The sequence below is a fragment of the Plectropomus leopardus genome, chromosome 15, assembly GCF_008729295.1.
Source record: "Plectropomus leopardus isolate mb chromosome 15, YSFRI_Pleo_2.0, whole genome shotgun sequence".
Taxonomy (NCBI): domain Eukaryota; kingdom Metazoa; phylum Chordata; class Actinopteri; order Perciformes; family Serranidae; genus Plectropomus; species Plectropomus leopardus.
Genome location: NC_056477.1, coordinates 15,948,200 through 15,975,761, shown reverse-complemented (window position 1 = coordinate 15,975,761; position 27,562 = coordinate 15,948,200). Strand labels below are relative to the sequence as shown.

At 38.9% G+C, this 27,562-nt stretch overlaps 1 protein-coding gene across 2 annotated transcripts; it reads left to right on the top strand.

The window, feature by feature from the left end:
- Nucleotides 1-198: 198 nt before the first annotated feature.
- Nucleotides 199-26,853, top strand: abcc2 (ATP-binding cassette, sub-family C (CFTR/MRP), member 2). Of its 2 annotated transcripts, XM_042501642.1 has the most exons (33): nucleotides 199-274; nucleotides 359-644; nucleotides 3,370-3,546; nucleotides 5,948-6,094; nucleotides 6,185-6,325; nucleotides 6,520-6,642; nucleotides 6,807-6,862; nucleotides 6,949-7,204; nucleotides 8,246-8,433; nucleotides 9,322-9,499; nucleotides 10,035-10,289; nucleotides 11,572-11,637; nucleotides 11,962-12,099; nucleotides 12,205-12,351; nucleotides 12,430-12,514; nucleotides 12,629-12,695; nucleotides 12,811-12,937; nucleotides 13,563-13,739; nucleotides 14,329-14,496; nucleotides 15,004-15,187; nucleotides 15,344-15,494; nucleotides 15,774-15,876; nucleotides 16,513-16,732; nucleotides 18,140-18,294; nucleotides 18,730-18,885; nucleotides 20,596-20,795; nucleotides 20,919-21,045; nucleotides 21,149-21,250; nucleotides 21,451-21,594; nucleotides 22,343-22,501; nucleotides 22,627-22,793; nucleotides 23,493-23,687; nucleotides 26,463-26,853. In XM_042501642.1, exons 2-33 carry the CDS (start codon nucleotides 600-602, stop codon nucleotides 26,590-26,592), a joined length of 4,734 nt encoding a protein of 1,577 aa, XP_042357576.1. In that variant the 5' UTR covers nucleotides 199-274; nucleotides 359-599; the 3' UTR covers nucleotides 26,593-26,853. The 2 variants fall into 2 exon arrangements, with proteins under 2 accessions (XP_042357576.1, XP_042357577.1); XM_042501643.1 differs by lacking the exon at nucleotides 199-274 and having other exon boundaries at nucleotides 304-644; nucleotides 15,344-15,479.
- The last annotated feature ends 709 nt before the right edge of the window (nucleotides 26,854-27,562 follow it).

The window sequence follows — 27,562 nt, the reverse complement described above, 5'->3', positions numbered from 1 at the left end:
TTTAGCTGATTTGAATGCACAATTGCCTGAAACTAATCTGATGTGACTTGAAAATGGCTCGCCGTCTAGAGAAATTGAAGGCATGCAGAGTAGAAGTGGAAACACAAGAGGAAAAGGGGGTCTAATGAGCCCACTCCCTCCCCTTCCCCAAACACAGTCCCTCTTTTGGTGGGCCGTCCCCCTAACACAAGGAAAAACAGCACAGGAACACCGCCTGAAACGCTGAACTTTAGCCATATCTGAGCGTTGAGGAGTGTCAGTGGGCTGGTGCAAGGTAGGGTTTTATATAAGACTGCAGTTGTTGAGTTTTCTCATTTACCCATTTGGAGGACTGCATGTGAGTGCTTCTTTGACACAGAACGACAAGAGGACAACCCTGAAGATCTGCCTAAAGAGAAAGAAATCAGCAATCAAGTGAAGCATTAACCCATCTGTTCTTGCCATTGAGCTGGCATGCTTTCATCTTTTCTCTGCACAAGGAGGCTGTGGGTGGACAGGGGAGAGAGAAGAGGCGTGTGAGTCGACAGCAGTGGAGCAAAAGGCGTGAGGCGTCTGGTTGTCTAATAACCTGAGGGCGACTGAAGCCATCAGTGTGGACCATGTGTGCTGCAGCTCTAGAGGAGTACTGTGGGTCCATCTTCTGGGTGAGTTGAACAGTCAGGGTTAATGTAACTGAAGGGAGACACAGGGTGACTATAGAGTCTCAAGATGAAATCACTGATTTGTGAAATGTTTGATGCACACACAAATTTTCATTAACTTATTAAATAAAATAGCTTTAATGTCACTAGAGAATTTCAGAGGATGGACAAAATGGCACCTGTACACTTTAATATGATATCTTGGTGATACAAACTTTCAAAGACATTTTGATTAACGCTTGTGACGTTCTTTTTTTTTTTTTTTTGAGTTTTTTTTTTTTTTACATATTATTTTTACAAAATAGCAAGTATAAACCTAATTAAGACCCCAAAACAAGAGTGTTAAAAGCTTTTCCTGTTATGTTGCAGGACTTCTATTGGCTATTTGATTTTATTATTTTGAAGTCAAGAGGATATGAGGATTCAGCACCCAGTTTCAAAAGGTTTAATTGCAAGGGAGCGTGTTGTGTCTTATTTTTACATTGTGTTATTTTGTACAGGTGCTCATATTGTGTTGATCCCCTCAGTATATGTTGAGGACACACAACCTATTAAACTGAACTTTAATCTGAAAGTATTTTATGTTTTCACCCCTGTACACGGTGCTCAGTGAACATGTGACTGACCAATAGTGACACTTCAGTAAGGCATGACTCGGCATATCTATCAACTGCAGCACGTTTATGAGCTATTACTCTGCATCTTTATGACTGTAAAACTGAAATGGTAACACACTCTATGACACCCATGTCTATAATGCAGTATAAATATACAGTCAGTTATTCTATTGACGGTATTTTTATTTTGTTTTGTCAAACATTTAGTAAAAGTCTTAATTTTCTTATTTATTTGCTGGTTTTATGGACTATCTGAGAAGGACAGGAATAACTTAAATGACATTATGAAAGTATGATGGAAGCCCACCAAAGAGACTTGCTCTCCGGCTGGGAGTAACGGTTGTCTCAAAAGCCATAAGGAAAAATTACTATATCTGACAACGTTCGGTCCAGAAAATGACCTGTAATGCCCTCAGGCCTGTGTTATAATGTGCTCCTAAGGAGAACAAACTGCACCTCTAAATCCTTCATTCCCTCTGCTTTTATGTTACTAAGTGTGAGCACTGTATAACTAGAGTAATAAACATCATAAATATTCATATTTCTTAATTACAGTAATCACAATACATTTTAAAACATTTTATATTGACTTACAAGGTCTGCTGTTATAATGCTTCATAATTTGTTGGTCCCTCTCTCGGACCTCTCTGTTTTGAAACCAAACACTGCATCTAAATAGGGCAATCTGTGTTTTTGGGTCAGCCACTGTAGTTCTGCTACACGCTTGACACATGGGAGATGTTTTAGTTCTACAAACTCAATGCAGCCGATGCCACAAAATCCCACACACCAGACCACACACAAGAAACTTTAAAGAGAAAAACAAATAAAATGTAAAAACAAAATCATTAATTTCCCTATACCTCAGGAATTAATATTTAATTAATATAATTAATATAACTAATAATTAATATAACTTCACAAAAAGCGCACAAAGACTTACGATCACATTTTAATACATTACGACAATGCTTATACAATTATCACAGTCTTACGACAAAAAAAAGACAGTAAGTAACTAACAATTAAGAAATATTGTGACACTTGACATCATAAGTCATTATAAAATGCAATTATAATGTGTTGTGATTGTTGTTATAAAGCATTATGAATACCTTTTTTGCTTTTTACTATGATTAAACAGTGTTAAAACAGTATGTTTGTGCATTACAGGCATGGGTGTCCCAGAAAGTATTCTTCTTCTCAGATAGAAGAAGGTAGAAGGTAGAGAGAAGACATATTAGTCATTTTTTAAACAAAGTTTAAAAAAATCAATTTAATTTTCCCTTGAACCTGCTACATCTTTGGATAGATAGGAGAATTTGCTACATTTCTTTGTTTTTCATTGTGTTAAACTGAATATTCGGGTTTTGCAAAAGATATTTTTTAATCTAGGGCTCTGGGAAGTTGTGAAAAGCATTATTTTAAATTGCTTTGTTTTACATACTAAACTGGGGTAAAAAAAAATAGTATATTAATCTGCAGTGAAAATATATTTTATTATATATAAAAATGTTTGTTAGTTAAATCCTCAAAAATTTGATTTTCCTCATGGGGAAAGAATCCATGTAATCATCCACCTAATGGTACAGGTGAAATACTCGATGTTAATAAACACATGCTGTCCAAAAACATGAACCCATACAGTATTATTAAGAGTGCAGCGTGTGAAATAACGGTTTTCCCACAGCAGATGCAACTTAAAGTGCTTGAAATGATTTATACTTTTAAAGAATTTGAAAAGCTTTGACACGTTACTCTTCCTGTATTGTGTCAGAGTCTTTTGTTCATATAACATGTTAAACGCCTCACCTCAGCTCCTGTCACTCCGTTCTTGTAACCCATTAGCACCTATCTTCATCTCTGTCATTTCCAGAGGTGCAGATTATGCATGTTGCAGCTGTGCAAGCTGCCATAAGCAGGGATTTACAGTTTAATTAAATGTGAGACACTGTTAATTAGATTTCTAATCAGGGAGGCGCTGGTTGTCTCTGGTATAACATGCAGTGCGTTCTGGGAGTGGCAGTGTTTTATCTGTGTTTGTGCTTTTCTTTGAAATTAGGAGATCATTCAGTTAGTCTTGTGTGTGTGTGTCTGTGTGTGCACCTCAGAATGCTTCATATCTGGATAGAGAAGACCCAGACCTCCCAGTATGTGTAGAGCAAACGGTGCTGGTCTGGATCCCCTTGGGGTTCCTGTGGCTGTGTGCCCCGCGACACCTGGTTTTTCTCTGCAGGAGGACGCCAATGAACACTAAGCATCTGTCAAAGCTCTACCTCTGCAAACAGGTGAGAGCTCGAGACACTGTTCTGGTTGTGATGCTGAGAGGTGTCCTTGTAATTTTGCAATTCCACTCGACACAAGAAGAACAAGAGAAAAATCCATATTGTCACGCTTTATTAATGCTGAGAGTGTGGTAAACAAAACAAAGGTTAGTTAAAAAATTACACAGCCAAGAGAAGCTACTGATTCTGTTGATGGCTAATACAATTTCCTATCACCTTGGCTAGTTCAGATTGTTGAGGGTAAGTGGACTCCAATTATACATGTCGGCCTTTCAACCTTGTCAGACAAAGAACTGTACATTTTGCCTCTCAATCACCCAGTTACACACATTCATACAATATTTGTGGTGAAACTATCATGCAAGGTGCTGTCTGCCCATTGGGAGGTTTTGGGTTTACACTTGAACGTATTTAATGATTCCCCAGGCGTGCATTGTTTTAAAGACAGCTGTTTCCTTTCTTTCTTTCCTCTAAACACGTCAGTTAAAACGTGATACCTATCTGTTTATCTTTTGTAAGACTTTTTTAACTTAATTCAAGTAGATTTGTCCCTTCTTCACACATGACTTCCTGACGTTTATTTATTTCCACCTATGTATGTAGGTTGTTTTGAATTAATATACTTTATCAAATGAGCAACCATGATGCTCAGCTGTAATCAAAGAACACACACATCAGCCTCATGCCTGGATGCACCACTCAAAATCTATTACAGAGCACTCACACAAGACCCTTAAAGTTGTACAAAGTGCCTGTGGCCTTTGTAATCATCCATATCCCATGTATACAGTCCAAGTGTTATTAAATAAACATAATTTGCCAGATAATGAATAAGCAAAGCGATATATGAACACAGTACAGCAAAATAAAATAAAGCCCTCTTCTATTCTGTATTTACATGCTTCCTCTTGGCAGTTTAATGCAAAACCATAAGATCTCTTTCCGCTTTTATGCTGATGACACTCAACTCTATGTGTCCGTAAAACCAGGAGTCCCCAGCAGACTGACTTTTTAAAAATACTGTCTAAACAACATTACACGCTAGATGTCAAGTAATATCCTTACACCCAATGAAGGAAAATCACAAATGATATTGATTGGGTCACAAAACACCTCAGTCTTTACTGACACATTTCTTAACCTAGTCCATTCCCTCTGTGTAGCCTACTGCTAGAATTCTAGGAGTTATCTCAAATCACTTTAAACCATCACATCAAAGAGGTATTTCATTCCTGTTTCAAATGGTGTAGAAAATCAGATCATTTCTACCATTCTATGGCCGAAAAGAAAGTTATTCATGCATTTGTTTTCTCAAGTATTGACTATTTTAATTCTCTCCTTAGCTGCCTGAACAATAAAGTACGGTCACACCTTCAAGTTCTACAAAATACTGCAGCCAGACTGTTAACTGAATAAAACCAAAGAAATCCCATAACCCCCATTTTAGCCCCTCTGCATTGGCTTCCAGTTAACCTTAGGATTAATTTCAAAGTTGTACTAATTACTTTTAAAGCACTATGGTCCAGCACTAGCGTACACTTTTGAGCTCACTGTTGAGATTCATCTTGCTGCCTCACTGTCCTTTTGAGTCACAAATTATTACAACTTACTTTAAATTAAATCAAGTGAAGTCAGTTTTATTTATACAGCCCATTATCACAAATCACAATTTGCCTTTCCTTAGACCCTCACATCGACTAAGTAGAAGGTGCCATATGAATGAAGTTATTATTAAAGGACACCCCGTTCTACTTACCACAGCCACATCAAATTAAATAACTAACCAATGTCTTGGCTGGCACTTTCATTCATCAAGCTTGAACCATGCATGACTTTGTGGAAGATGAGACTGCTTTCTTGTTGGCAACTGTCTAGTCTCAAATTTAGTAACTGCTGACATCATGTTTTAACAGACCTTTCTGTCCTGAACGCACTTTTCAAGGAACCTTCTGTTACATTTGTGATGCTCTGGGGAGCAATCAGGCAAAGCAGGCTCGGGCAAAAGTTACATGGTACAGATTCAGAATGATCAAACACAGTATAAGTTATACATGATTATGCATGCAGTAAAGATGTTCAGGATGTATGTAATTAGGAAATTTAATACTGATTATGCGTAATTAAGATTTTCAAACATCATTATGTGCAATTAATTTCCCTCACAGAGATCAGTAAATTAAGCAGATTTTTTTTACAGTAATCCCACTAACAAGCGCCTAATGGTTAAAGAAATCTTGGTCAAAGGGGTCAGAGATACAAGTAGTCCCTTTCTTAGTAGGCTTATTTGTTTTTTGTTTTTTTTCTTTTTTTTTTTTAGCCATGTTTCAATTACACAGTGCAATATTGTTAATGTGGACTTAAACGCGATTTATCTGCCAGTCTTGTCGGTCTCTCCTCCTCTCAGCTTGTGGTGTCTCTGCTGTTGCTGACGTCCATAGCAGCGCTGGCAGTCACATTAGGTGAGGATTATGGTCCAAGCAAAGACCCAACGTCAACAGTGAAAAATCCTGGCGTATACTATGCAAACCCCGTCCTGTATGCAGTCACATGGGTAAATATTTCAGGGTATTTATTGATTTATTTGCCCTTATGCTAAATTAGAGGGATGACTTCTTGATTTCTTTTTTCTTTTCTTCGGTAGATCCTTCTGCTGTTGTGCCAGGAAGGAGTGAGGAGGAGGGAAGGAACAGTAGACTCAGCCACTCTCTTCATCTTCTGGTTGCTCCTTGTTGTGTGCGAAGTCTTTCCTTTCCAGACCCTTCTACGAGAGACACTCAAGCTGGTATTAGCGATAGACATTAGGTCTAGTTTCAAGGAAAGCATCAAGCTAGAAGAAAACTGATGTTTTTACTCCGGCAGAATGCAATCACTTGATGTGATACTTGTCAGCTCTGTGTTAATGAGTAATTTTACACCATTCACTGTTCAACCCCATTGCCCTTAAACATAATTGTTACACTAATTTCTGTCCAACAGGGGGAAATCAGTGATGTCCCTCGTTTCTGCCTTTTCTACATTTCCTTTGGCTTGGAACTGATTGCACTTATTCTCTCCGCTGTGGCTGATATACCTCAGGAGGCAAAGGAGCTTGTAAAAAAGGTACAAAAGCATCCAGATGGAGGCATTTTTGTTTTGCTATTGTTAGTATATAATACTGCAAAATTAATTACAATGTAACAATTGTAATGCACTCACCATCACATCAGCCTGCTGTGTTCATAATACATATGTTTGTTTTTTTTTAAATTGTTTTTTATTGATAGAATCCAGAGGCAGGCGCAGCATTTTTGAGCAGAATCACTTTCAACTGGTTTAACAGGTAAATCAAAAAATTGCTACAGTAATAATCCAAGCAAACAGCCTCATATGTAAGCCTCAACATCCAAATTCTTCTTCTTTTTATAGTATGGTGGTGAATGGGTACAGGCGGCCCCTGGTTCAGGAGGACATGTGGGAGCTGAGCGAGGCTGACAGCACTGCTTATATCAACCGGCGCTTTCAGTACGTCATGCAGTCAGAGCTGGGTGCAGCAAAGGTCCGGTTCCAAAACAGGTTGAAGAAAAAAAGGAATAAGAACAGAGACAAAGCCCAGGAAGAGGCCTTTCAAAATGGCCTCTCCAATGGTCTGGCAAAAGGCGTCAGTCAGGATGTGCTGATGATGGTAAGAGGGTTCAGAGAAAAACACTTAACACACATTTCCAGATCATTCTCTTGAACTCCAAATGGATTTTAGTTTTAGTGGTGCCATTGATTCTGGTTTCGGGCATGACATGATTCAGCCAAGTAGGACATAATCCTGCATCAACATCCCTCACTGCATTCCTGGACCAACATTGCGATAAACCAACTGCAGATCTCTGACCCTCTCTTTGTTGGGTTAGAGTTACTGCCCAAAGTGAAGGGGTTCAAGTATCTCAGGGTCTTGATCACCGTTGTGGGTGAAATGGAGGGAGAGATGACCAGGTGGTTTGGCATGGTGCCAGCAGTGGTGTGGCTGCTGCACCAGACTGTCATAGTGGGAACTGAGCCAGAAGGCAAAGCTTTCGATTTACTACTCCGACAATGTCCTGTCCCTCCCCAGTGGCCATGACCTTTAGTTTATGACTGAAAGAAACACATCACGGATACAAGCGGCTGAAATGACTCAAAAGGGGCCAGTTAAGGTGGTTTGGCATCTAATCAGGATGCCCCCTGATGGCCTCCCAGGATTATATATCTCATCTGGCATAGGAACAGCTCAGGATCCCCCAGGAGGAGTTGGAAAGTAATGATGGAATGAGGGAAATGTGGAGTACCTTTCTAAGCCTGCTCAGCCTGTAGTCCAGTGTAGTGATTAGCTTACTTGTTAGCATAGCCTACCAAGATAGCACGCACTGCTAAGCCTGCGGTAGCTCATATGGATTTTGTTCAGTTTTACTGGGGATTATGTTCAAGTGCACTTCAAATTGGAAAACCTATTTTACCCCTGAAGAAGCGCAACTTAATTTTGAAAGAAGCGTGCTCAGGCGCAGCATACTGATGATGTAACAGTTATGTTTCAGAGGGCTGTGATCGGCCAATCCTAATGTTGGTCCAAGAATGCAATGTGGGATATTTTATCTAGGAACTGGTCCTATTTGGGTAAATCACGTCATGCCTTTGTTAGGCACCCCTGTTTAATTGTCAAGAGGCCATCAATGCCCAATCTATATTTTTTACTCAGGAGGAAAAGGGAAAGAAAGAAGAAGAAAAGAAGAAAAAGAAAAAGGACAAAAAGAAAGAGGAGGAGAACTATCCCAATTCATGGCTGGTTTCTACCATTTACAAGACCTTTACACGGATTCTGCTTGAATCTGCCTTCTTCAAACTTGTGCAGGACCTGCTGGCTTTTGCCAGTCCTCAACTCCTGAAGTGAGTCAAGTTTTTAATAAAACCTTCTCTCAAGCACAAAGATAGGTTCCCTGATTGACCTTCAGTTTTCTTGCAAGCCAAGCAGCTATTCTGATTTTGATTTAAAATTATTTCATTGATCATCATTCAAAGCTTTTACAGAACATAAATCCCCAACTGATGCAGTTTGTTGCTCCTTCAACAATGATTAACTCGGGGTCAGTAAACTCTCAATCCTGAACAGATTGTAAGTTGAACTGTTTGCGAAGCAAAAAAGACCACAGGAAGCTCAAAATAATAACTGAGCATTATTTATCACCTTAACAGGGAGCACACAATTTAATTAAAATGTTGAAAAGGCTTTATATTACTGAAAATCCAATTTGCCATCAACAAATTTTCAAATATTCTAGTGGCCAATGCTGTTTAGCTATTGTAACCTCATATTGGTAGCCTCAAGCAGAGATGAGAAGCAAGCTGTGATAACCTCTCTTTGCCAAACTCATTGTTTTTTTTTTTTCATTTTCAAACCTGAGCTTCAATTACTGAAGTTACAGCACATAAAGCAACCTTTTGTGTAACTCCATTTGGAGCCATTAAAGGCTTTCAAACAACTTTTTCACAAATACAGCAGTACGCTGATGGTGATCTGTAAAATCCGTTGAGTTCCCTTTTAAAGCTTTTCATGTGCTGTGGCCTTGTGAATGCTCTTACCCTGTCAGCTTAAATTGGTTAGCTATATAACTTGACATCACCAGGGAAGGGAAGAGTAAAAGCAGACAAGATTGAAAATGACAGAAAGCATACTAAAATGTCATGTGATTGAATAATAAATAACTGCCTCTAGATGCTTGAAATTTTATTGTAGCATGTGTTGAGCTGCCCCATTAACTTTTGTACCTCTCCTAGAGTGATGATCTCTTTCACTCAAGACACATCAAGGCACGCCTGGGAAGGTTATCTGTACGCAGTGCTGCTGCTTGTGGTGGCCATTCTGCAGTCTCTGTTCCTGCAGCAGTACTTCCAGCGCTGCTTCGTGCTGGGCATGAAGGTTCGCACTGCCATCATGGCTGCTGTGTACAAAAAGGTAACAATGCAAGTGACAGCACAATGACATTTTCTTACTTTACCTCACGCAGCGCTGCAAAAAGGAAGTCAATTACCATGCCAGTAAAGAGCACAAGACAAAAAATATCACATATAGTTTTCAACACCCACCAAAGAGACTTGTCAGCTGTATAAGTGATAAATTCCTTTATTAACACATAGAATGACCCTTTAATGGTTAATGAATAGAGCAGTCTCTGCATGAGTCCATTCCTTGGATTCTACAAGAGCAATTTCTTGAGCTATCCAATATCTAGTAAGCATTTAGATACAGTTAGTATTATTGTAATTATTATTGCGCCTTTTATGTTTTCAAACATTTTGTAATAGCTGTACCTCCAACAGCCCCCTGCTGCATGCTGTGTTCATGACGGCATAAAGTTTAAGAGAAATCAATTGGTATTTTTTTCTTTGTACCTTTTATCATTTAAAATAATTACAATTCACACCAAATTTTCTTCTGCTTATTTCCTTGCCATCTCTCCCTTCAATCCCCTCTTCATCCTTTCACCAAGGCATTGGTTGTGTCTAATGACACTCGTAAAGAGTCTACGGTCGGGGAAACGGTGAACCTGATGTCAGCAGACGCCCAGCGTTTCAACGATGTGACCAACTTCATCCACCTGCTGTGGTCCTGCCCTCTGCAGATCATACTGTCCATTGTTTTCCTGTGGCTGGAGTTAGGACCTTCTGTGTTGGCCGGACTGGCAGTCATGGTGCTGATGGTGCCGATCAATGGACTGCTAGCCAACAAGGCCAGAAAAATCCAGGTCAGCAGAACATACAGGATTATTATGACCCTTTAGAATATAGTTCACTGTATATACCAACTACAAGGCACACATATTAGTGTTCTGAATTATAGTTTAAAATACCTAACAGCAATGACAAGTCTGGGTAATAGTACACAATACCTTTAAGGTATGGATTGAAATGATTCAGTAGCAAGTAGTATCGAAACATCTTTAGTCAAACAATACCTGTATTAGATACTCTGGTGCTGAGGGTCTTATCCTGGACCATCAAAATGCCCCCAACTTTCAGTTGTTGCTGTTCACAGAGTTGCTCTCCTCTCAGCAGCTGGTTAGTTCAATGTCTGCCCAGTTAGCACAAGCTAACACAGCAGCAGTGGGAAACATTCAACACTGAGCTGTTAAAACCATTAATAACCACTGGGTAATGTTAGCTGTGAGATGCTTACAGTTAGCCCTGTAACTGTGTGTGTGGACAGACTCTCTTTACAGTACCTAACGCAGAGCTTACACTCCTCCAGCAGTAGCTACAACCCATGTAGTCTGTGTTGTGGTGAAGTGGAGCATAATGTATTTGAAAGAGTTGGCAATTTAGCATGCCAAGATTTCACCAAAACTTTGAAAGCACCCTAAATTCTTTAACGCAGTGGTCTTCAGTGTTTTTTCAGGTGGAGGACGCCTTAGTTAAAAAAAGACACAGCAAGCACTTCCTACTATATATACTGTATAAAACTGAGTTACTCTTGAGACAATTCTCTGAATATTTTCAGGTTTTCATTTATTTGTCTTGATTGTAGCTGCTACGTCAGCAGCAGTTGTTGCTGGGTTAGCCTCAACCTCGACACTTTCAGTGGTGGTTGCTAAAGTGGATGGTAAGTTAGTCTCTTGCTTGGTACGTCACAAAGTAATCCACTGTGGCTGTACACTTAGTATATTAATAAAAGTAATGGCCAATATTTTTCAATAGTAAATAAATATTTGCTGGCTAGTTCACCTTGCCGTTGCGGATTTGTACCCCACAGTTATTTTGCGTTAAGTAGCTCGCATGATTTCACACAAATTCATGGGTAACTGTTGGCTTGTCACTGATTTTCTGAACTGCAATTAAATATTTTTATTTTATTTTTAATTTTTATGTATTTATTTTTTATGAATAGACCCCCCTGTTAAAGACACAGGCATTAAATGAAACTACAAATTACCCATCTTCTTGTCTGCATTGTTTTCACTATTATTTTTAGTACACAAAGTTAACAGTGAGTATTTTTACCTGCTGATTCACATTTTCTTTTCTTTTCAGATCGAGAACATGAAGTTTAAAGACAAGCGATTAAAAATAATGAATGAAATACTCAATGGGATCAAGGTGAGTTATTGGGCCATCATAACTGAAAAATAACTGCAAAAATCACCTCTGCTCCTATCTTTGTTTAAAAAATGTTAATGTAGACTGGTGATGGTGGGGACTCTGGGTGAGGCGTTCCTCAGATGAAAGGATTTTATGCCTCAGGAAGAAGCTGAAATTTTTTGCCATGCCTTCTATTGTACTGCATCCTCCACCTGAGGTGTATTGACATTGATTACGTAAGTTCTGAATGCTATCCCGTTGTTTCCGCACCCTTCCTTTTTCCTGTTCTCAACAATGCCCCCTACCCCCTCGTCCCCCTTTTTCTCTTTCGTCTTCCTCCAGATTCTGAAGCTGTACGCATGGGAGCCATCCTTCCAGGCGCAGGTGGAAGGCATTAGGGGCCAAGAACTTAAAGTCATGAGGAAGTTTGCCTACCTGACATCTGTCTCCACCTTTATCTTCAGCTGTGCTCCTGCTCTGGTGAGTCCCGATAAGGAACCTCACATAAAGATGAGAAAAGGTCTTTGCAAATCTTATTTTGTTGTTGTTGTTGTTTTTGTTGTCCTCACATTGTCTTTCTCGCAGGTTTCTTTGGCCACATTTGCAGTGTTTGTAGGGGTAAGCCCTAGCAATGTGTTGACTGCTGAGAAAGCTTTCACTTCCATCTCTCTTTTCAACATCCTGCGGTTCCCCCTGGCCATGCTGCCCATGCTCATCGCTGCCATTGTGCAAGTAAGGGAACAACAACTTACGGTACACACGCACTTACCAAACCTTAGGGCACATTAACCTGTTTTTTTTGTACTTCAGACATCGGTGTCTAGGAAACGCCTGGAAAAGTTTCTGGGAGGTGAAGACCTTGAAAGTGACATTGTGCGTCATGACTCCGGTTTCAGTACGTTCAGCAGGCTGAGTAGTGATGTTTATTTATTGGTACCTGAAGAGTACATAATGTCCTCTATTTCTGTTTGTTTTCATGAATCTGTGTCAATGTGTGTCCATCTGTCAGACACTGCTGTTAGCGTACGAGATGGTTCATTTGCGTGGGAAAAAGAAGCTGAACCTCTGCTGAAAAAGTATGTTTTTTTTCTCAAACACAAAACTGCACATTTGGATATTATGCTATATGGTTGCAAAACATTTGTATTTGTTTGTATATTTGTGTATACATTTATTCTGTGTGTTTGCCAGTGTGTCCTTGGACATTAAGCCAGGTCGGTTGGTAGCAGTAGTGGGAGCTGTGGGTTCAGGAAAGTCCTCTCTCATGTCAGCCCTCCTGGGAGAGATGCACAGCACCAAAGGCTTCATCAACATTCAGGTGACATCTTATTTCTGCTATCTGTCAACAAGAATAGTGTGTTTAGCCAAGGGCATATGATCTGCACAACATTCTGTTGTTGTGTTTATTAACGTGATTCAATTCAAACCACTTTTCAAGTCTATGAACAACCATGCAGGTGTTTTCAGTTTTTCTGGCTGATTAGAGTTGTGCTCAGGGGCACTTTTAATCTAAAATTACGTGTACAATTTTGCCACCATTTTGAGGAAATATGTTGTTCAACCTGCATCAGATTGTATAGATTATCCACGCTACCTGGTTAAAGATGTGTATGAAGCATCGATGTTTTAGAATTTGTAGCTTCTTTGCAGCGACATGCATATTGGAAGCATTCATTGCTACATATGAATGTGGACAGACGCAGGTATAAGTGTAAATGCATCTCGACGAGTTCACGGACGTTAACATCAATGAGGCAGTAATTCTAGTTTAATTACAGAAAGCACGGTCTCTCAGCCTGTTTAATTAACCGTTACTATTTGTAGGAGCCCTGTGAGTCAGTGTGATAATGATGTTTTTAAATGAACAGGTTGATCTATATTAACAAAGTAATAGCTAACCAGTGTGGATAGATGACACTGACTCTTAATGTCTTTCTGTCCAGGGTTCACTTGCCTTTGTGCCACAGCAAGCCTGGATCCAAAATGCCACTCTGCGGGACAACATCCTGTTTGGCTCTGCCCATGAGGACAGGAGGTTCCAGGAGGTGATACGGGCCTGCGCCCTGGCCCCGGACCTGAAGTTGCTGCCTGGGGGTGACCTCACTGAGATTGGGGAGAAAGTAAGATTCGAGGATTTGTCATGGGTGTTTGGTTGCTGTGTATAGCTCAGCCTGTGTAAACACATTCTGGATGTTTAGTAAGAACATGATCACAATCATAATTGAACATTTGTCTCAGTTGATCCCAAAGCACACAAAAGCAGTTGTGAGCAATGCCCCATTTAATACCAGTGTCAGAGTTATTGTTAATGTGTTTTTATTGATAAATATGTTGCAAAATCATTAAGATATGGATTATTGGTCAAGTTGCCCTTTGCTACCACTGTTTAGGCCTTTATCCTTGAGCCCATTTACTCTAAACTGTGTTTACCTCACATTGTTGTCCTTCTGTCATGATTTTCTTTTTCTTTTTTCAAACTGACACTGAAATGTAGTTCCAGCACTTTAGATTCAACAACTGAGACTTAACAGCTTCCAAACATTATATCAATGAGACATATTGTCCAAAAAAACAAAATCCCACAGACGAATAATAAGAAAACACAGATTGAAAACCATAGCTCCTTGTGTTTTAGAGAAGCGCTGTATGATCTTGCACTGTTTTTCCTCTCCTCTCCTCTCCTCTCCTCTCCTCTCCTCTCCTCTGCAGGGCATCAACCTCTCAGGGGGTCAGAAGCAGCGCGTGAGCTTGGCCCGAGCAGCTTACAGTCAGGCTGATATTTATCTGTTAGATGACCCCTTGTCTGCTGTGGACTCTCATGTAGGAAAGCATCTCTTTGAAGAAGTGATTGGACCCAATGGACTACTCAAAGACAAGGTTTGTGCTGAGCCTTTAATGCATCAACCATGTAAATGTATTTATTTCGACAAAGCCCCTTAAATGGGTCATCTTGTTTTCGAGGAGGTCCTACACATAATTCAGACAATCAAATTAACAATGTTAAGGTGGAAACAAACAGTCAAACATACAGAAAAAGAAAAACAGAACACATTAAAGTAGTAATTAAAAAATAAATACAACCTTTAAATGGCTACAATATTTTCAAGGAAATAAGAAATTAAAACATGTATAATTAGTCTTAAAATAAGAGACCAGGGCATTTTTAAACATACCAAATTATGTTAAAGATTAATTTTATCAGAAGGTCAATTTGACGGACAGGTAGACGGATGGACAAACAGACAGACAGACAGACAGATAGAACTTTATTAATCCCCAAAGGGAAATTGCGTTGTCATAGCAACTACAACTGACATAAAGTTTTGCTGCCATAATCAAATTCTGATTTCACAGCTGAGGCCAATTGTGTCTTCATCTGTGCAGACTCGTATCCTGGTTACTCATGGAGTGAGCTTCCTGCCATACGTGGATGAAATAGTGGTCTTGGTGGACGGAGTGGTTTCTGAGGTTGGATCCTACAGCAGCCTTCGTGCCAGCAGAGGAGCTTTTTCTGAATTTCTAGACACATATGCCAAAGAGCAAAGCAGTCAGAACCACTCAGATACAGGTGATTGCACCATTTTCACTCTGTCTTGGATGTAAGCTGCACAAAATACTTCTGTGCCACAACCACAAAACTCTGCGTTATGATGTGATTATGAGCTATGTAGAGAGCTACAGCTTTGTAAAACACCAAGTGTGCTGTGTGGCCATATTTATTTAGATGGTTGCCAGGACACGACAGACGTGGAGTTCATCCCTGACACAGAGGACACTCAACCCGACTCTCCTTTGGAGGACACAGTTTCTTTTACACTAAAGAGAGAAAGCAGTATCCGTCGCAGCAAGCGCAATGGCAGGTTCGACCACAATAAGTCAGTAGGCGACAATATTGAGAATTGTGTGTTTGTGTGTGTGTGTGTGTGTGTGTCTGTAGATGTTTGTTAGTAAGGGATTTATATGTGTAGCAGTGGGCTTCTCGTAGAGCACATGAGCAAGTCACTGTTATTACAAGATCGTTTATCCAAGATATTGCCTCATATTGTATTTCTTGTTTCAGTACACTTGATACAAGAACACACATTGATATCCCACGAAGTAACTTTTCATTGTTTTCTTCTATGATCTTTTCTGTCTGTTTTTTTTATTTTTAGTGTCAGACTAAGAAAAAATAGCTCCATAAGAAAATCTGAAAATACTGATGAATCAAAGAAAGGCCAGAGGTTGATTGAGAAGGAAACTATGGAAACAGGACAGGTAAGATTTTTTAGTCTCCATTAATGCTTTTTCCAGAAAGTCCAGAAGTAATATAGCTATTATATGGCACATTATATATTTATGTAGCACGTTTCAGCACTAAGGCAATTCAAACTCCTCTACATAAACCATCAAGAAAAAGTTCACAAGAAATCCATTTTAATAGTATACAATTAAAAACTGATTTAAGAGCAAGATAATAGAAAATCAAAACAAGCTCAAATAAAAAAGGACAGATTTAAAATACAAGAACAAAAAAAATGCTGTGAAGAAATGAATAATTATTTGATTTATTACATGGCAGCTGGAAACAAAGTCCTTTGCCTTCATTTAGCTGAGAGTTGCAGTTGACCTGCAGTTTGCTGGAAGTTTGGTCCAGATATATGGTGCTTAAAAACTGAACACGGCTTCTTCGAATCTTGACTCTTGCGGAAACAAAGCAGACCTGTCCCAGAAGACCTGAGAGGTCTTGAAAGTTCATAACATTGCAGATGATCAGAAATGTTTTTTATAAACCATTCAGTATTTACAAACCAACAGTAGTATTTTAGAATGAATTCTTTGACAGACATGAAGCCAGTGTAAAGTCATCATCATCATTTTTTTTTTGAGCCTTTTTGTGTCTCTCGTGTCCAGGTGAAGTTCTCGGTGTACCTCCAGTACCTGCGTGCCATGGGCTGGGGATATACCGCCATGGTCTTCCTGGTTTACTTCACACAGAACATTGCTTTCATCGGTCAGAACCTGTGGCTGAGTGACTGGACTAATGACGCAGTGGATTACGCCAACATGACGTACCCTGACTGGAAAAGGGACACCAGGGTTGGAGTGTTTGGAGCTCTGGGAGTGGCTCAGGGTAACTGAATAGTTAAACTTATTACAGTCTTTTTTTTTTTTATTATTTTGCAAATTATTTCAGATTATATTGGGTAAGACTATATTTTTCTAGCCATTCAGCTGTTTAGCAGAAAGGGTTTGTAATTGTTTGTGTATTAGTTCGCTAGTGCGTAAATATAATAATTGATAAATATAATTTGTTCCTTCAACATCAAGTTGTCAATGTGCTAACTGGCTAATTAGCATCTTGATTCCATCCTTTCGGTCTTGCGGTTTCCTTTTTTGAATGATGAATACAGACTACTGCTGTCTGCTGGTATGGAGAGTTTTTTCTTTCACATGCGCAGAATTTACCTACTAGTACATAAAGCGAATAAGTGTATTTTCATTCATTCATTCATTTCATTGGTTTTCATTTCATAATCCAGTTGCCTTGAATGTAATGCCAAAATTACCTCCTTTGTTACTTTTTTTCTTTAGCAACGGACAGTTATTTTCGACCATTTAAATCAAGGTTTCCTCATAGAAAGGATGAACTTAAAGACCTGGGTCTTTAATTGAACTGCAGATGATTTCATTTTAATTTTCGCAGGACAACAGACAAATAGATGACAGCACTTAACACCAGAGTAACTGAAGAAGTGCTGACAGGCATTATAACAGTGAAATAGGCTGTGCCAAAGTGTTTGGTTTCCTTTCCAATAGACTAACAATATAATATACAATCCTGGAAACCTTGTGCACAGCTGACTAAATCCATTTTCTTTTCTGTCAGGTAAGATGCTGAGGGGAGTTTATTCATTTCTGAATAGAGTGTGCTCTCTTTATACTACGAGTACATCCCCTAAGACTGTACGAGTTGGTGAATCATATGATAAGACTGGCTGATGGAGCCTTTTTGATTAGTATTTGAAACAGCATCCTACTGTAATAACCTCAGTATGAACAAACAAACAACATAAATAAAATATAAGCACATTAATTTGTGAGATAGTATTTGCAAATGAATAACAAAATTTTAACAGGGATACAGTAAATGCATCATGAGAAGTAATAAATATATAAAAACAGAGGTGTAAACACTTTGTGAAACAGAAAGTAAAGTAAAGGTAAAATGGAATAAGGTGACTTAATAATGTGTCCTCACACTGAGAACTTCCTATAGTTTTTCCTATAGTGTTCTTCAAAGACCTGCTCAAGTTTATTCTGGAGATTGCTCATACTTGAATGTTAATTACTTCTTTTGAATGTTGGTGATGGAACCGCCATTGCTAATGCAGAGACACGACTGAAACATCAGATACTGAAGTGTGTACGACACTTCAAATGCAACTGTGAATGAATACATTTCACTGTTTAATAGTACCTGTGTATTTTAGAAAGTCAAGGACAAAAGACAATTTTTTTTTTTGGTTTTTTTTGCCAGGCCTCTTTGTGTTCCTCGGTACACTGCTCCTCGCCAATGCTTCAGTGGCTGCATCGCGTATCCTGCATTCAAGGCTACTTAACAATATACTACGAGTTCCCATGTTATTCTTTGACACCACACCGATTGGAAGGGTGGTCAACCGCTTTGCAAAGGTCAGACTTTTTTAACCTTTTTTTATCATCATATCCACTCTCCCTTCATTTTATTCATTATTAATTGCTTAGTTTTAACTACCTACATATTTTTATCCTGCAACTAAATAGTAACTTGAAATCATTTCAGTTGGATGCTAGATTATGAAAGAACTGGACTTATTTGTTGAAGCAATTTCATTTCTAAAAAACAAAATAAAATCTGCATGCAGCTTTTGTTGCCATGGTGATCACAAAACATAGCATCCCCTCTTCACGTGAAGCCCCAATTCTCTCTGGTGTACTTGAATATGTCCTCACTAGAAAGCATGACAATTCCAGAGATGTTAATGAAAAATAGAGAGACCCATTTAGACTGGATTGTTTTTAATTTGTGCTGTCTCACTTGAATATTTCTTTTAATAAAGACAAACTTTCCTGCCTCTGGTTCTAAAGGACATTTTCACAGTGGACGAAGCCATTCCACAGTCCTTCCGCTCCTGGCTCCTGTGTCTGCTGGGCGTGTTGGGGACACTGTTTGTCATATGTCTGGCCACTCCTTTCTTCACCATCATCATCCTCCCTCTGGCCCTGATCTACTACTTTGTACAAGTAAGCTGAGCAAGGTAGCACAAGAAAACAACATGACCAGGGAAGAGAAGAAAAAGACTAACAGGAAGTACTGGATTCATTTAAACTTTCTCAATATAAATGAAAATAAGACAAACATTGTCATGTTTTGGTTCAGTTCAGGTTCAGTTGTCAAAACTTGCTTTTTCCAGCTAAGAGTTTTAGCCAAGGCAAAGGCTTATCTCCCTCTCAAAGATCTCAAGAAAGTCATTCATGCTTTTATTGTCTCTCACCTAGATTATTATAATTCTTTGTATGTGGTGGTAGATCAGTCTGCAGTTGGTACAAAATGCAGCCGCCTGTCTTCTAAATGGAAAAGAAAATGAGTCCACACGATGCCAGTATTGGCATCCCTCCACTAGCTTCCTATATATTTTGGGATTGATTTTAAGATTTATTACTTGTTTTTAAAGTTTTAATTGGTCTCTGAAGTCCGTCAATCAGATGCTCCTGGATATTTCCAAACGCAGACATAAAAATAGTCATGAACGAGTCTTTGCAGTAGTTGCCTATAAGCTCTGGAACAGCCTACCTATCGACTTAAAAACTGTTTAGACCATGGAAACCTTGAAGTCACTGCTGAAAACCCCCCTCTTCTTGTTGGCATATGATTAATCATTAGGGAAATTGCTTATTTAGATAGATAGATTACAGTAAGGTGCAGATAAGATGAAATCAACACATATAAAATAGATACAAAAACGGGTTACTAATATTGCTGATAAATATGTTAGGGTGGCTTATAGATATGTTTGTATGGATATGATATGTTTGTATGTTTGTCTGTGTCCAACTCAGGATTATGTCAACTCAGATTAGGCTGCTCAGTTTGAATATTCGATTATTCATCCTGTTTTTTCCATATAGAGTTTAAGAGTCAGAATGGGGTTCAGTGGGATGTTTGGGTTGACAGCGACATTTATGTAATATGGAGCAGCTGTGGCTTAGCAGGTAGAGCAGGTCGTCCTCTAATCAGGAGGTTGGCAGTTGGATCCCCAGCTCCTGACAAAGTATCCTAGGGCAAGATACTGAACCCCAAACTGCTCCCAGTGGCCTTTTCAACAGTGTGAATGTGTATGAATGGATGAAAACAGAGTAGCATGTGGCACGATGTAAGGCAGCCTCAGCCACCAGTGTATGTGTGAATTGTTGAAAGTGATTCATATTGTGGAAGCACTTTGACTTGTTGAACAACTAGAGAAGTGCGTTTAAAGTGCAGGTTAATTTACCATAAACAAGTCAAGTTAGCCCTTGCAACAACATTTTTTGCCAGCACTAGATATCAAAACAGATTATATCGACTAACAACTGCAATGATCGAAAATGCAATGAAAAAATTCCATAGGCTTTTTGAGGAGGGAACAGGACAATCTTAGCTTACAGGTTGGTCTACAGAGAAACTTCATTCCTGGGGCACTCCATAGTTTTTGCTGTTAAAAACGGCCCTCTTTTTCTCCAGTTCATCAAGAATTTTCTCAGTTTTTGGATTCACTGTGGAGGCATGCAAAAAAAACCCACAAATTAACAAATTAAATGCAACACCAGGCGAGTAAAAAAATTACAAAAATATATTGTATTACTTTAGTGTCTTATTGCATGTTATGTCCCATGAGTCAGTTGTGAGGAGCTGAGTTGTGAAAGAAATCTTCTACTTTTTTCTGTTGATTTATTTTGCCCGTTTTCTACTCCTAGTGCTTCTATGTAGCAACTTCAAGGCAGCTACGTCGGCTGGACTCCGTGTCTCGCTCCCCTATATACTCACACTTCAGTGAGACGGTGTCTGGTCTGTCTGTGATAAGAGCCTACGGTCATCAAGAAAGGTTTCTGATGCACAACGAAAAAACTATTGATGAAAATCTGAAAAGCGTCTACCCTTGGATAGTGTCAAACAGGTCAGATTTTCAAATTACCTACAAATTAAAGCAAATTATCTTTCAAACAGGATTTTCAGTGTGTTAGTAGATGATGGAAACCTTATATTTTTGTGTATGTGTGTGTTTTTGTTTATTCTGCAGGTGGTTGGCCATCCGTCTGGAGTTCCTTGGAAACCTGGTGGTGTTTTTTGCTGCCCTGTTTGCTGTCATTTCCAGGGAGACACTGGACAGTGGCCTGGTTGGCCTGTCTATATCTTATGCCCTTAATGTCAGTAAATTGCACCCTCATCACACACTGCATTATGACAATGTGAATGTAAATGACAATAATATTGACATCATGACGGTCCTCTCCTATTGGGGAGCTGCAGGTGACCCAGACCCTCAACTGGCTGGTGAGGATGACATCAGAGCTAGAGACCAATATCGTTGCAGTGGAGAGAGTGAGCGAATACACCGAGCTTGAGAATGAGGTATTTTAATTAGTGTGCTTTTTTCTTCATTTGCAAACCACAGGTAGTGTTGTTATCTTTTTGCTGTTTAACACATTTTCCTTGACGTATAGTGCGTACAGATATTCTCAAAGAAATAGGAGCACTGATAGCTTAGGTCAGGGAAAGACATATCACAGAACCACATCACCATTTTCAATCTACACTGTTTATATCTACAGGCTAAGTGGGTAACTGGCACGCAGCCTCCAGAGAAGTGGCCCGAGGCAGGGAGGCTACAGTTTGAAAACTATAAAGTTCGTTACAGACCTGGATTAGACCTGGTGCTGCATGGAATCACCTGTGACATCAACAGCACTGAAAAGGTTTGTGTCTGTATCTGTATTTTGGTTTTTTTTGAATACCATACATAACGGATGTTTGTCTTACGGAGTTGACAAAAAGTTATACAGTAATTAATTTCAGAGTAGTCAGTTGCAAAGAGTTCTCATAATGCTTATCAAAGTACACATTTTTAAACCATAATTCTTATTTAGTTAATTCAGGTCAAGTCTATTTATTTATTTATTTATTTAGACCCTCACATTTCCTGGTGGAAGAATCTGTGTCCCCATTATAGTCCCAACCTATGTTTTTATGAAGCCGACTTCCTTGTGACACCCTCATTTGAGTTTCCTTTTGGTCCCTTCTTGCTTTGTGTCTTTCATCTTTTCAAGCCAATATCAGTTATTTGTTTGCTGTAGTCTGGTCTCAGTTGCTTTTCTTTGCAGCATTAATGACCTCTTCGTTTATCCCTGGATCTTGTGTTTATGAGTCTCGAATCTCAGTCAGGGCTTATCAGAAGTGCCTGCAGCAAAGTGGAGACAACTCTTATACCGTATAACGTTCTAATCCCTCAGGGACAGTTTGTTCCCTCCTTTCTTTCGATCACTGTCAACTTATTGATGTGCTTGACAAGAGATTCACTGCTTAAGTGTGACGTGCTCTAAAGAAATGCCGCTGTTTCTGTAAATATGTCATCTCAGTTCAAAACACATTTCAGTATTTTCACAGCTGTCTAAGATCTGTCAGCTATTATAAATTACCCCATGTGCTGTCTCTTTCTGCATTAAGATTGGTATCGTGGGCCGCACAGGAGCTGGGAAATCAAGCCTGACCAACTGCCTTTTCAGAATAATTGAAGCTGCTGAAGGTCGTATCTTCATTGATGGTGTTGATATTTCCACTATCGGTCTGCATGACCTCAGAAACAGACTTACAATCATACCACAGGTAAACACGACAACAACAACAACAACAACAACAACAACAACAACAACAACAACAACTCAAATCCAATTACAGCATTCTGTTTTGATAATTACAGTACAATGAATAACCTAATCACGTGGGTTTAGGATCCAGTGTTGTTCTCCGGGACCCTGAGGATGAACCTGGACCCATTTGACAAATTCAGCGATGAGGAGATTTGGAGAGTGTTGGAGCTCTCCCATCTGAAGGACTATGTGACGGGGCTGCAGGAAGGACTACAACATGAAGTCTCAGAAGGAGGAGAGAACCTCAGGTGCCATGACAATAACTCTTACTGCCACATTAGAGATAAAAAGAGATACAGAAAAAATAGAGTTCCTGAAAGCTATGTTTTCAGTTGGGTTATACAGTGTTTCCCACAGAGTTAGGATCGATGTGTGGCAGTAGCGGGGGTGGGAAGGGCGGTCAGCAAACTATTTTTTTTTAATCATGTGTGTCCCTTGTTATCATTCTGTGTCCGCTCTCTAAATTCGGACACTTACATACTTGACAGATTGCAGTTCAGCAAGTACAAGCTCCTAGATGCACTGCCCAGATGCAGGACAATAGACTTGAATGAATTTTTCTCTGCTACTGTTGTGTTGAGCATTGTAGTGTTGGTTATGTATTGTTTGTTGTATTTATTTGCCTAGTGGCTGTGCAATGAATTTCCTCTCTGGGATAATAGAGTTTACTATGACCTTAATGCTGAGTTTGCTGTAAATGTAAATTTGTAACCTGCAAACTTCTAATAATGTATAAATCTGCCACAGTTCATTGCAAGAATCTGCTGTAATACATTCTATTCCTTTGGTTGTTTTCTACTGTTTTTAGTATTTGTTGCTTCTGTAATATCCCTTTGGTACAAAAATAATTGAAATAATTCAAATCAAACATGAGTGTCCATCCGTGGTGTAATTTCTGCTCTGTGTTCTCTTAAAGCCCTCTTTTAAGCATGTCTCTCTCTTTTCAGTGTCGGGCAGAGGCAGCTGCTGTGTCTGGCCCGAGCACTGCTGAGGAAGTCACGTATCTTAATCCTGGATGAGGCCACAGCAGCTGTTGACCTGGAGACGGACGACTTGATTCAGAATACCATCCGCAAAGAGTTTTCACATTGCACTGTCCTCACCATCGCCCATCGTCTGCACAGCATCATGGACAGCTCCAGGTGAGTTAGCGTCTCTGAACATGTCTTCATGAGGTGTCTCTGAACTCATTACGCTCCTGTCAGAAGCAAATTTTCAGGACTGGCAATGCCATGTTCTCTCTCCTGTGCTGTGGCTTTTTTGACAGCATAAAAATAACAAAGTTCTGCTAGATTAAACTCAAAAATTGCATTAACAACACACAGCATTTGTATGAGTATTATCTGACAAAACAATCTAAACTCAAGGTCCACTTTTTTTCAGAGCTGACAATAAATTAATTTGAGCATTTTGAGCATTTTAGGACCTTGTTGGCTTAAAGGTTGAGCTTCACAGTGCCTAACTGACCTTGAAAATAGCAGTTGACTAAGATATCTTAGCCCAATGGCCACTTGCTTGCTTGTTGCAGCGCTTTGGACCATATCACACAGAACAATCCATGTTTAAACTTCACAATCTTCTGAGCACTCTCAGGATGTTATTGTTTGCAAAATCCTTCATATTGGTTTGTTTATTTGTGTTAGGTTTTTCTACATTATTGCCTTTTAATTCAGGTCCAAACAATAGGTGGGGTTATTCAGTATTTCATGGGTCAGATGTTCCAGCCGTAAGGGAGCACCATATGTTGTGACAATAGCCTGATGGCTCAGCTGTGAAATTCATCCAAGTCCCTTGTTGCACGTTTTTCAGCAGATAATCAGACTTGAAAGTCCTGAGACTTCAAAGTCTCCATTGACTTCACACAGATGTGCACACAGCACCAGCGACCAGGTGTAGGAGAGAGGTGGTGTAAGTGTAGGATGTATGAATTCATTCATTGTATCCTGTAGATATGGTCAGTAGGGATTTCACATTTGAGAATTGACTATCCATATCAAATACTCTGAAAAAGTGCTCCAATATCTATCATGTTGCAGATAGGATTGTAATACGTTTGGAGCTTTTTTCTAACCCCCTCATGCCACCTGCAGGTTAATAAATATTTTTCCTTTTTTTGCAACCAAGGACCTTCTCCTCATCTATATGTCATCATTAATGAGAATAAAAACAAAATGGTAAATCTTAAAGGAGCATTGCGCAGGATTTAATGGCATCTAGTGGTGACGATTGCAGATTAAAACCAGCCAGTGTGCCGGGCATGAATTCCTGGTTAGAACTTCTTTGGTTTTTCATTGCTCTGGAAGTTTTTACGAGAAAATTTTCAGAAAATGTTTCTCCTTGAATAACATTATTAAAATGAGTCAAAAGCAGAGGAGTGAGTTTATCATGGAACATTACATAGACTTCTTCAGGAAGGCCATCATGGCCTGGTGATGGCCCACTGGCCTTTTGATCAAGAGCTATGTTAATTTCATCAATTGTCAAATCATTGTCAAGTATTTTTCTACCATCAAATCCAATTGATGGCAGTTATATATATTTAAGAAAGAGCTCCAAGCTTTTGTGTAAGGATACTTGACCAAGAGCAGTTGAATCAGACTGGTACAGTTTTTCATAATATTCCTTAAAAATAAGATTTATTTCCTCATCGTTTGCTACATATTTACCATGATTATTTTTTATTGCTGTGATTACATTCCTACTTTTATCTTTTTTAATTTACAAGCTAAAAGTTTAGTCATTCCCTTGCCACCCTGATAGTTTGGTTGGAGTTCTTAGTAACATACTTACTGGTTAATAGAGAATTAAGCTTGAGTCTAAGTTTTGACACAGTATTGATATTTTCTGCTGAAGGATTCCTAAGGACTCCCATCTCAGCAGCTTTTAACTGAACTTCAGTCTTCTTTTGTGTTTCTAACCTTAATCTATTTTTACGTGATTGATAACAAATTATTTGTCCTCTTATATAGACTTTAAATGTATTCCTTTTTTCCTTGATTACTTGAGATCCAGATGTTCATGAGATTCTTATCAGGAGCCAAATTATCCGCAGAGGTCTCTTTCTCTGAAAAACAAACAGGCCGAGGATTTAAACTGGTAAAAATACAAAGTAACGCAGTTACACGTCAAAAGTCAGTGTTTGTCAAAGGGGGCTAATAAATTCTGTGGCGTACATGAAAACGTGAATGACCCTTTCTAGAGACAGTGTTTGGTTTGTCCATTCTCGACTACTGTACAAAACATGGCTGTGGAACATGGCGGATCCTGTAGACAAGGACCCGCTCTCTATGCAGATATAAACAGCTCATTCTAAGGTAACGAAAACATGATGATTCTGATTTTAAGGTGATTACACACTAAAGAAAACTTACTTGTTATATCATATTCCATTTCTGCCAATATGTCCCCCTAAATCCTACACACTGGACCTTTAATCATACACAAAACAACGACAAGAGTTGAAACTTTTCAACTCTGCAACACATTGTGACACAGATTGTGCAGCAGGTTATGCAACAAGTTGAATTTAGGGCAACCCTGTGTGCGCACTTGTTTTGTCATTTGAGATTAGAAAAAAAATGGCTAATCAGTACACATTCTCTATCATCCAAACATCCATTGGTTGATTCATTTATCTAGAGGTCTAGAGCTTTTTGCATCATGTATTTGGAAAAACACAGGGCAGTTTGCCAGTCTCTTGCAGCACTGACACATACGGAAAAACATTTACACAAACCGGAAATAAAAAGCATACTCCCACCCTCATCCTCCCTCCTATCGTTAAAGGAAGGCAAAGATATGTAGACATCTATATCTTCCCATTTGAGCAGTAAATTCTATTGACTCTTCCTCTGCCAGACAATGATAGCACACACTATGCAGTAGGTTTCCACTTACACCTGTGGTCCTTTTTACAGGGTGATGGTGCTTGATGCTGGGAAAATTGTGGAATTTGATTCTCCAAGCAACCTGCTTGAAAAACAAGGCTATTTCTACGCCATGGCAAAGGATGCTGGTATAACGCTGGAAGAAAATACAGCTCTCTGATTTTGCACTTGTTCTTTTGATTTAATTCCATAAATTGTTGTTTGATTGAAAAGGCTAGACTGTGCTATTATATTGAGAAAAATTATAACATTTGTATTCATAGGAAACAATAGAGATAAATCAAAATAAATAAAATAACTTTTATATGAGAACAATAAATATTTTTATTTTAACACTGCTTAATTGCTTTGATAAATACAACTACCTTAGTTGGATACCTTAGTTGGAACTTCAAACCTCTCATGTTGAACACTGGGTTAATTGGGTCTTTAAGAAAATAGTTACTCTGCCATAACACTTATTTGCATCATAGCAGAGCGTGAGATGATACCACAGACATATCCATAGGAGACTTTGGTCAAGACAACAAATAGTTGTTTTTAGGATGTATACTTTGTCAATTAGGTAGCTTAAGAGGTGCTGAATGGTTGAGTTAATTACTTTCTGACAGAGCCAAGCCAGCTGTTACCCTCTGTTTCATGTTATTTTACTATCTTATGCCAACCAGCTGCTGGCAGTGGGTTTATATTTAACAGTCAATTAAAAATGATATTCTTATCTTACTCGCCGACATTGATGGAATGAATGCATATCTTAAAAGATCTTTTTTTTTTTTGTTAATGGCCAAATAAGGCATCTATAAGTAAAATATTTTTGATTCTGACATGTGTGTTTGTGTGTTTGTATATGTATTGCCCACATTGTGTGGACATAAATTAATTCTGTTGTAACATTATGGGGACCTGCCTTCCATTTGGGGACAAAACTTCAAGGTGTTATGATTAAGATTGTATTTAATGGTTAAGATTAGGGTTAGTCTTAAAGAAAAAAAAAAAAGAAAACGCACTCCCCCCAAGTGAGAAAAAAACAAGAATGTGTGTGTGTTTCTGTATAAAAGCAGTGTGTTTGGTGTTAATCCAATTCATCTATAGAAGAGTAGGTGCATGATTATGCTTGTGATCAACTGGTT

Excerpts from the sequence above, each read along its gene's own strand:
- abcc2 (XM_042501642.1), top strand. The coding sequence starts at position 600 with ATGTGTGCTGCAGCTCTAGAGGAGTACTGTGGGTCCATCTTCTGG. Across the intron at positions 16,733-18,139 it reads AGCTCTGGGAGTGGCTCAGG|GCCTCTTTGTGTTCCTCGGT; the intron begins GTAACTGAATAG and ends TTTTTTTGCCAG. Across the intron at positions 22,502-22,626 it reads GACTTACAATCATACCACAG|GATCCAGTGTTGTTCTCCGG; the intron begins GTAAACACGACA and ends ACGTGGGTTTAG.